Here is a 10,065-nt window from a genome sequence, read left to right as displayed (position 1 = left end):
GCTACCACCGGTTCGGAAAGTAGATTCTACCGAGAAGAACCGGCAAGAAACTCAGTAGTTACTCTTTTTCAACATTTTAAAAAATGTACAGTCATGTTAGTTAATACAATTATTTAAATTAATATATCCTGCCGGGAAGTCAACAGGTATTAATTCCACGCTTTTTTATCATCTACAAAATCTTGTATCGAATAATACGCCTTTTTTTCCAATGTGTTTATTATAAATGATTTGAATTTACGAGACGGTCAGTATGATCACTACTGGGTGAATAGGGGACGCGTGTTTCCCTTCCAAGAAGGTGAGGATTTATGTGTGATAAACTTTTTTTTTTAAATATCATGATATAATTTTGCAGTCTAATCAAATCAAAATATTTTTTAATGTAATTCTAAGTAGGTAAAGTTATTGTAGAGAAACTCCTTTGCTTGTTTCTTAACACGAAACCCTATATTTTGTCAGTAAGTTATTTTTGCCATTTATTAGTGCTAAGTAGATTTTTGCTTTCACGGTATCATCTATGTCTATACCCCTAGCCTAGCCCTTTTATACTCAATGCATATGTATTTATACACGGTACGTATACCAAAATAAACTCTTATAATTTTTGTCTGTCTGTCTGTTTGTTCCGGCTAATCTCTGGAACGGCTGGGGCAACTTTGACGGGACTTTCACTGGCAGATAACTGATATAATAGGGAGTGTGATCTTATTATGGTTGTTATTCTCAGGTGATTCTGGGAAAGTGTCTAGTCAGAAGTCCAAAATAGATGCAGCTTTCACAATGGCGATGGAGCACGCACAAAGGGCCTGTGAAATACTAAAAAGTAAGATATACATTACATATATATGAAATTTTAATTAATTAATATTATTATTTATGAGTAGCACAAGTAAAATTTCTGCCTGGTTAGGTTGTAACGAAAATAACCAATAATAACACAATTTAAATATTATTACACATTTAAGATTTTAGTCAATTATACTATGTGCTATATTGTTATTTTATACACAAGATTGTCTGCTAGCATATTAGAGATATTTATTGTAGTAAATTGTAAAGGTTGAATCAACAAATTGTGTTTAATTGTTTTTTTATTACTACAGTAGAATCCCGATTATCCGGATCAAATAAAATCAGGAGTATACCGTAAAATCGAAAATCCGGATAACCAATTTCGAAGCAAATCAAATAGTATTTAAAATTTAATATTTTTTAATTGGTACTGGGATTTACTTATATCCCGCAAACAAATGAGAGCGCATGTACAGCGTCGGTGGTGAAATAAACTTGTCGGTAATAATATGCCTCGTTGCGTCGTCAAAAACTAATTAAATTAATTTTTTACTAATTACAGCCCAGACGAATGAGTCCGGATAATCGGATAATCGATGTTCGGATAATCGGGATTCTACTTGTACGAAAATTTTGGGAATATTCCTCAATGACTAAAATTGATTGGAATTCATAATGAATGTTAATATTTTGTCGAGAGTTAAATATTTTGTTGAGAGATGATTGCGGGTTCGAACCCAGGCAAGCACCGCTGAGTCATGTGCTCAATTTGTCTTTATAATTCATCTCGTGCTCAGCGGTGAAGGAAAACATCGTGAGGAAACCTGCATGTGACAAATTTCATAGAAATTCTGCCACATGTGTATTCAACCAAACCGCATTGGAACAGCGTGGTGGAATATGTTGCAAACCCTCTCCTTAATGGAAGAGGAGGCCTTATCCCAGCAGTGTTGTTGTTGTTAATTGAGGACAAACTGCTAACAAAGTTATTGACGTCAAAACATAAGTATAAATGAAGCCGGTGGAAACATTTTACGTTTAAATTCTCATCCAGTGTCCCAAACCTTCTCCTCAAAGGGAGAGGAGGCCTTTAGCCCAGCAGTGGGTATTTACAGGCAACGGGTAATGTTTGTTATGATGATCGCAGCGGCGTCGGGCGACGAGGAGGAGTCGTCGGACATCGCGTCGTCGCTGCGGCCGCCGCACTACGTGAAGCTGCGCGTCAACAGGCCGCGCGGCGCGCTGGCCGGCCGCCGCCCCGACCCCGAGAGCTCGCTCACGCAGTGCGACTGCGGCCCCGCCGACGCCGACCCCTGCGGCCCCTACGCGCAGTGCCTCAACAGGTGACACGCGACCACCGATATATAGACGATACCATAAGTTAGCAGCAGAACAGCTGGCGAATATGTGCCTGAACGCACTTGTATAAGGCCAATGATATTCTAATAAACAGATATGTTATACCCATACGAAACAACAGAAAAAAGTGTGCCGCGCCGGGGACCGTTTATTTTACATTTCGTTACAAGTAAAAAGGATAGCTTGATAAAAGCAATGAGCAAAATGGATAACAAGATGTTTTAATTACGCAAAACGTATTAATACTTAATTATGATGTATTATAACGTATTGCTACGTAAAACGACTATAGGCAATCGTCCCAATTAGGACGTTTTCTAGTCTTCACTTTTAGTTTCCCCTTTGGCGCGTTAATAACCTATCCGTTTATTACAACATCATTTTATATGGCTCTACTACCGGTAAAAACGTACGATAAGGTGGTCTATAAGATTGATCAATTATTTTATAGATTTAAATAATGCAATATTTAAGTCTATATAATATATTCTCTAGAATTTATTATATAACTAGTAAATTCGCCTGCGACTACACTCGCGTTATAGGATTTGTCAGCCTCTATCTTTTTCTGACGTACATGCTATAATCTTTTAAGTTTTATTAAAATTAACTCTGTAGTATTTATTCTATCGTTCGTTTGTTTTGAATGTTTGTATAATATTAGTAAAGATTTTACAAACTCATTAACCTATTTATGTAATCTGTAATACAAATGCGTTTTGACGTTACAGAATGTTACTGACCGAGTGCGGTCCGACGTGTCGCGCGGGCGATCGTTGCAACAACAGAGCGTTCGAGAAGCGTCTATATCCCAAGATGGTGCCCTACCGGACCCCGCACAGGGGCTGGGGCCTGAAGACGCTGGTCGATATCAAAGCGGGTAAAGATTAATTACTTGTATAGTGTTGCTATATGAAATTAGTCTAGTAATTAACATAGTTTGCATTCAGTGTGTACAAAGTTTTACGTTTATATATTACCTATATCATCATCATCCTCCTGCCCTTATCCCAATATTATTTGGGGTCGGCGCAGCATGTCTTCTCCTTCCATACTTCTCTGTCAGACGTCATCTCACAAGTAACATTCTTTCTAACCATATCGTCTTTCACACAGTCCATCTATAATTATTTGCTTACATTATTACCTATATCTTAGAATAAATTTAAAAATTTGGCTGTAAAATATACTTGCTTGCAAGTTTTACATTGGTACAGTCAGAGTAAGAAAACCTTCGTCAGTTTTCAAATTGATTCTTTTATCAAGTCTTAAACTCTTAGTACCTTTTGAATCTAAACATCAAATTTGATGGTGTTTTCTTCAAAGCAGATTATCGCTCATACTGAGCAAACGAAAATAGATCTTAAGGTTTTCTTACCCCGACTGTACACGGATTTATAAATTGCCTTTTGTTTCAAGGTCAATTTGTAATCGAATATGTTGGCGAGCTGATAGACGAAGATGAATTCAAGCGACGCATGCGCAGGAAACACGAGGTCCGAGACGAGAACTTTTACTTCCTAACGCTGGATAAGGAGAGGATGATAGACGCCGGCCCCAAAGGGAACTTTGCGAGGTCAGTGACATGTAGCCCTTAAGCTGCTAATGCTTGATTGGTGGAATATTTGTCGCAAGAAACTATAACCGCATCTGATTGGTCGATGCGCTCTGCTATAGATAAACGAAACAAATCTGACATATAGGACGATCCTAAGGAATTATTGTTTAACCAATGAGCATGTAAGAACAATTTCTTTTGGGAGCTTGTTCCCTGAAATGGACTCTTATATTATGTAATTAGGTCGGCTGTATCTTGTAAATACTTTTTTTTTAATGTGTTAGCTCATGTTAGAATGGATCAGATATAAGGTTGGAATTCCAGCTAAGACCAAAAAAATGTTGTGTTACTTTCAGTGCCGTAAATAGCTTATTCTGCGCCCTGAGCGAGCTAACTAATATACTGCGCCCTATTTTAGCAGACCCTTTGCCTATTTTACCTGCGTCTAAGTTTTAGTGAGTAACACTAAAACTTAGACGCAGGTTCACTAGTGCAAATGCGTTGCCCATTAACGATAAACACTAAACACAAATACGCTCGTGCGCTGCCAAAAAAAATGAGCGCGATGTATGTTTTTAATGATACTAGCATGTAAGTACGTTTGTATTGGAGTCGAGTACTGGAGGCTCAGCCGTATCTTAAGAAGAGCAGAATAAAAAAACAATAGTCCTGCCCAGTCTGTCTATTCTTGCGCTCCCGAGAGTCTACGCCCTGTGCCTGGGTGGTAACTGTTATGTTTATAAGCTACAGATATTAAAATATAAATATCTTATGTATAAAAAATGGATATTGGTATTTATGTTTAATAAAAGTACTTCGATACCGTTTGATAACGATTACCATGAAAATTAGGACACATATTAATTTATTTTTGGAGACTTTTGTACCAAATTGCTGTAACTCGCTTTAATACTATTTAGCATCATGACAATTAGTATATAAACAAAAGCATAACATCTCCCGACTTTCCTGGTAAGCTATAAGTAAACTTTTACGAATTTCGAACTAAAGTTTTTTTTTTTTAATTATAGGTTCATGAACCACTCCTGTGAGCCGAACTGTGAGACGCAGAAATGGACGGTGCTGGGCGACATACGCGTCGGTCTGTTTGCGCTTTACGATATACCCGCTGTAAGTATTAACATACAAGCTCCGCACGCGACCTTACATCTAACACGAAGGGTAGAATATGTTAAGTCAATAAATATCTCTAGCTGTTATTTAGCTGATTTAGCAACAAGCTATATACATAAACACCCAGAAGGATTTTGAAGTTGTTGTAATGTACCTTAATATCAATTTCAGAATATTTGTAGAATAGGAAGCTATTGAATATTCATTGTACTCTGTTTAAAAATATATATCGATGATGTGGAATAGTCTACTGGATTTCTATTCACATGAATCTTAACAAAAGATAGTTAGTACATAAGTAGTAATTACATGTCTTGACAAGCGTTGATGTTTCATGTGTGCAATAGGCTATTTCACTGGTTTTTAAAATCCATTTTATATTATTTAGTAGAAGTTAAGGAACCCAATAAAAGTTGTGTCATATTAGAAATTCCATATTTAAATAACGCGCAAAAACGCTACTTCAACAATATGGCGCTGCAATGGAGTCGGTGGCGTCACTTTCCTGTATTTTAATCTGTGGTACATATAGTAGAAAAGCAAAGTTTACAAAAAAGTGACTTCATCATAAGTCCGGACAAACGTTTGAAAATTTCCATTTTTATTTATGGATTTTGAATAAATTAAGTATTATTTCCAACTTTCGTTAGTAAATAACCATTTTTAAACTCATAATATACACTGATTACAATAATTCACAATTTATTTTTCTTCTAGCATTGTCAAATAGCCTATTGTTTATTTATTTAAAAAAATAATGTAAACATACTTGGGTAAATTGGTGCAAAATTGTTGATTGTTGGTTCTGCTCGGTATGATTTATATTCAAAATTACAACAGTCAGCTTTAAATTTATTTAAATTCTATGACATGGTAATAAGAAAATGCTTAAATGATCCTAACAGAATAATAAAATAAATAATAAAATAATTCGTAAAACCGATCACATCCGAATTAAGTACATTATCCCAAATGATCAATATTTATTTCTCATGTGAATATGATCATCACACAAACGTAATAAGGTGTAATATCATATGACCTAATATATTCAATTTGACGCGTCGATTTACATGCACTTGCTTTCTCTCGAGAATCTATAGCGACGAATAGCGTCGCGATAGGGAACTATTTCTATTGGTTGTGTAAATCGGCAGTAATCGGTTTTATTTTCATTTCATTGCATTTTCCGATGCTACATCTAATTTGTGTCGTACTATACATTATACATACTTGGTGGTAGGGCTTTGTGCAAGCCCGTCTGGCTAGGTACCACCCACTCATCAGTTATTCTACCGCCAAATAAAAGTACTCAGTATTGTTGTGTTCCGGTTTGAAGGGTGAGTGAGCCAGTGTAACAACAAGCACAAGGGACATAACATCTTAGTTCCCAAGGTTGGTGGCACATTGACGATGTAAGGAATAGTTAATATTTCATACAGCGTCATTGTCTATGGGTGATGGTGACCACTTACCATCAGGTGGCCCATATGCTCGTCCGCCAACCTATACCATAAAATAAAAATAAAATAAATATTATTTTTAACTGCTAACATTTTATAAACCTTTCTATTTTCAGAACAGTGAACTGACATTCAACTACAACTTAGAATCGGCCGGTATCGAGAAGAAACGGTGTATGTGCGGTGCGAAGCGCTGTTCGGGTTATATAGGAGCTAAACCAAAACAGGTGAACACACACTATGATTATAACAATCACATTACTTCAATTAACTATAGGTTTTAATTGTGATGCTATACATGTCCATGTGGATATCACTTGTGATATATTTCAATGCCAAGTGTTGTCCTTCAGTTTGAGGCTTGAGTGAGCCAGTGTAACCACACATGATAGGGTGAAAACTTCTTATAGCCTTATTATAAAATGATGACCACTTTCCATTAAGTAGCGCATTTCATTCGTATATAAATAAGCCTATATTGAACTAAATTATATCTTTGCTGATATTCATTTATTTACAATTATGCAGAACATACGCGAACACTGGAAAAAGGCAAGTTAGTTTGCTTACAGTATTATTACATAAGAATTAAGTTATCATGGTGAGAATAATAAATATAGGATATATGTGGATATTTCTTATCACTAGAAATAACATTACATTTTGAATGCGCCTTGAAAACTAAGATGTTATGTCCCTTGTGTATGACAATACACTGGCTTACATTCAATCACGACAGAAATAGTACTAAGTATATAGGTATGCTGGTGAAAGTAGGATGTGTTGATCGTATTTACCCAGACGGGCCTGCACAATAGGCTATTTGACAATGCGAAAAATAAATTGTGTCAATGTATATTATGAGTTTAAAAATGGTTATTTACTAACGAAACTTGAAAATAATACGTAATTATTCAAAAATCCATAAATAAAAATGCATTTTTTCAAACGTTACTCACGTGACACAAAACGCTCCTGATTGCCCGGGCTTATGATGAAGTCACTTTCTTGTAAACCTTGCCTTTCCACTATATGTACTACATTAAAATACAGGAAAGTGACGTCACCGACCCCATTGCAGCGCTATATTGTCCAAGTAGCGTTTTTGCGCGTTATTTAAATATGGAATTTTTAATATGATATTTTTCGGCAAATATGTACTAGAAATAAAAAAAATAAACTTTTACTGGGTTCCTTAACCTCTACTAAATAGTATAAGATGCATTTTAAAAACCAGTCAAATAGCCTATTCCATACAACCAGGTTTAATAATGCCTATTGGTAATTAACTAATATTCAATTACAGGATGATCAACCAAAGAAAACTAAAATAACAACGAAGCGTACATACAAGAAGCGCAAACAGACAGAGGACTCGCCGTCGACCAGTCGGAGCAAACCGAGGAACAGGGTCGGCAGACCTAACAAACCGAGAGAGCTGACGGAAATAGAAAAAGACTTGCTGATAATAAAAAATGCAACGAGCGGCATCTCTAGCGATTCAGAGTGCAGCGGACGGCTCAGCAGTATCGACAGTTCGAGAGATGCCAAAGCCTCGAAGAGGAAACGAAAGGATGTATCGACGGAGGAAGTCCTTTCATCCCCCAGTACGAAACGGATGAAGGGTGAACTGAAATCGAGCGAATTGGACTGATCGAATGACGTTCTAAATCATGTTTATAGTTTCGTTTGTACGTTGAGAATTATGAATTTTATTTACCTGTAAATAGTTATCGCTTTACATATCAGCTGCTATGAATAAATATGTATTCGAAGTTTGGTCGTATTTATTTTTGAAATTTTTATTTTCGTTATGCCGCCAATGATTGACGACCTCCGTGGTCGAGTGGTGTGTACACCGGTTTTCATGGGTACGCCATTCCGAGGTCCCGGGTTCGATTCCCGGCCGATTCAATGTAGTTTATCATTAGTTTTCTATGTTGTCTTGGGTCTGGGTGTTTGTGGTACCGTCGTTACTTCTGATTTCCATTACACAAGTGCTTCAGCTACTTACATTGGGATCAGAGTAATGTATGTGATGTTGTCTCATATTTATTTATTTATTATTTAATGATGGGGCGAGTTGTTTAAATTGCCAACTTTATGCCTTCATGATTTTTTGCCCACAGCTTCACTCGTGTTTTAAAGATTGTTCATTTACTATTGGGCATAAAAATACTCTATGGTCTATTCAAGAAAGACTTTTTTAATTACAACAGATATGGCTATACTAAGAACTAGCGCGCACTGGTAACTTTTGTCACGGTGACTGTTTCGTCACTCTTGTCGAGTCCATGAATATGTATGGAGGTGCGCGCACGTTACGACGTGACATTTGTGTCTGCATCTGTACATATTCACGGACTTGAAAAGAGCGAGGAAACAGTCACCGTGACAAAAATCACCAGTGCGCGCTCGTGCTAAGGATTATTTTTAGTAGAATATTTTAATGACATTTTGCTCATCACTATCCATAGACAATCCATTCTCACATGCAAATGCGTCTAGAACCTGGAGATCTAAGATGATAAGTCCCTTCTGCTTGTAGTTACACTAGCTCACTCACCCTTCAAACCGAAACCACAATACTGGGTACTGCTGTTTGGCGGTAGAATATTTGATGAGTGGGTGGTGTCAGGACATACAGGCTAGCACAAGTATTATTAAAAACGATTGTACAGTCAGATTAAGAAAACCTTCGTCAGTTTTCAAATTAATTCCTTTATCGAGTCTTAAAATCTTAGTACCTTTCGAATCTAAACATCAAATCGTTGCGACGCAATATGTCATTCTCGATCGGTAAAGCAGATTATCGCTCATACCGAGCACACGAAAATAGATCTTAATGTGACGAACCTTTTCTTACCCCGACTGTACAATATGGCGTAAATTATTGGGCGAAGAGAGCATATTCCAATGAAATGTCTATTTAATAATTACCATATTATACAAATACATTTTAACACTTAAAATTGCAACATTACATACAAAAGATTGATTAAATAATTTAATCATTACATCGTATAAAACAAAGTCACTTACCGCTGTCTGTCCCTATGTATGTTTAGATCTTTATAATTACGCAACGGATTTTGATGCGGTTTTTTTTAATAGATAGACTGATTCGAAAGGTAGGTTTTTGTGTATAATACATATACAGTATAGTAAAGAAACGCTGATAATTTTAGAAGTTTGCAATGTGATGTCTTAATTACACAAATTTCGTAATAATTTTGTAATAGTATTTGCACCCTTACGAAGCCGGGGCTGGTTACTAGTTCCCAATTAAACTATAGCGTTCATAAAACGTATGGAGAATGGTATCATAAATAATAATAATATCCTCCAAAGCACTTAAACTTTAGCGTTTGACATTACGTCAGGGTGACAACCCTGCTACCTTGAGGAATTATCTTCAGAAATGACCTATATGAATTAATTAAAACATTTTTGTTTTCGATACGAATTCCGTTGCGCAAATACTTAATCCTTGTATGATTGTTTGTATTCAATAGAAAAATTTATAACAACAACAACAAATTTCAATCTAATATACTTAAAGAAGCATTAAATGAAAATAATTCTCATGTTCCTCGGCACTCCAGTTCGACACTCTCGAATAAAATTATCATACTTAATATCTTTACGCATCTCTTTGTTTGTTTAACGAAATAAATGAATATAAGGAAAAGTAACAGCCTGTATGTTCTTCTTACTTTTTGAGGTGAAGGTTTGAAGCTATTCCACGCTGTTCCA

The 10,065-nt window shown here is 36.1% G+C and overlaps 1 protein-coding gene across 1 annotated transcript; it reads left to right on the top strand.

Moving 5' to 3' along the window:
• Nucleotides 1-1,917: 1,917 nt before the first annotated feature.
• Nucleotides 1,918-8,085, top strand: LOC124539736 (histone-lysine N-methyltransferase NSD3-like). The gene is made up of 6 exons (XM_047117080.1): nt 1,918-2,138; nt 2,886-3,034; nt 3,574-3,730; nt 4,744-4,843; nt 6,426-6,536; nt 7,616-8,085. The coding sequence occupies exons 1-6, from the start codon at nt 1,921-1,923 to the stop codon at nt 7,961-7,963; spliced, it is 1,083 nt and encodes a 360-aa protein (XP_046973036.1). The 5' UTR covers nt 1,918-1,920; the 3' UTR covers nt 7,964-8,085.
• The last annotated feature ends 1,980 nt before the right edge of the window (nt 8,086-10,065 follow it).

Source organism: Vanessa cardui, chromosome 23, assembly GCF_905220365.1.
Source record: "Vanessa cardui chromosome 23, ilVanCard2.1, whole genome shotgun sequence".
In the NCBI taxonomy this organism is placed as follows: domain Eukaryota; kingdom Metazoa; phylum Arthropoda; class Insecta; order Lepidoptera; family Nymphalidae; genus Vanessa; species Vanessa cardui.
This window is presented reverse-complemented; position numbering and strand designations above follow the sequence as displayed.

Coding starts and splice junctions, on each gene's coding strand:
- LOC124539736 (XM_047117080.1), top strand. CDS start 1,921: ATGTTTGTTATGATGATCGCAGCGGCGTCGGGCGACGAGGAGGAGTCG. Junction 3,035..3,573: donor GCTGGTCGATATCAAAGCGG/GTAAAGATTAAT, acceptor TTTTGTTTCAAG/GTCAATTTGTAATCGAATAT. Junction 3,731..4,743: donor CCCAAAGGGAACTTTGCGAG/GTCAGTGACATG, acceptor TTTTAATTATAG/GTTCATGAACCACTCCTGTG.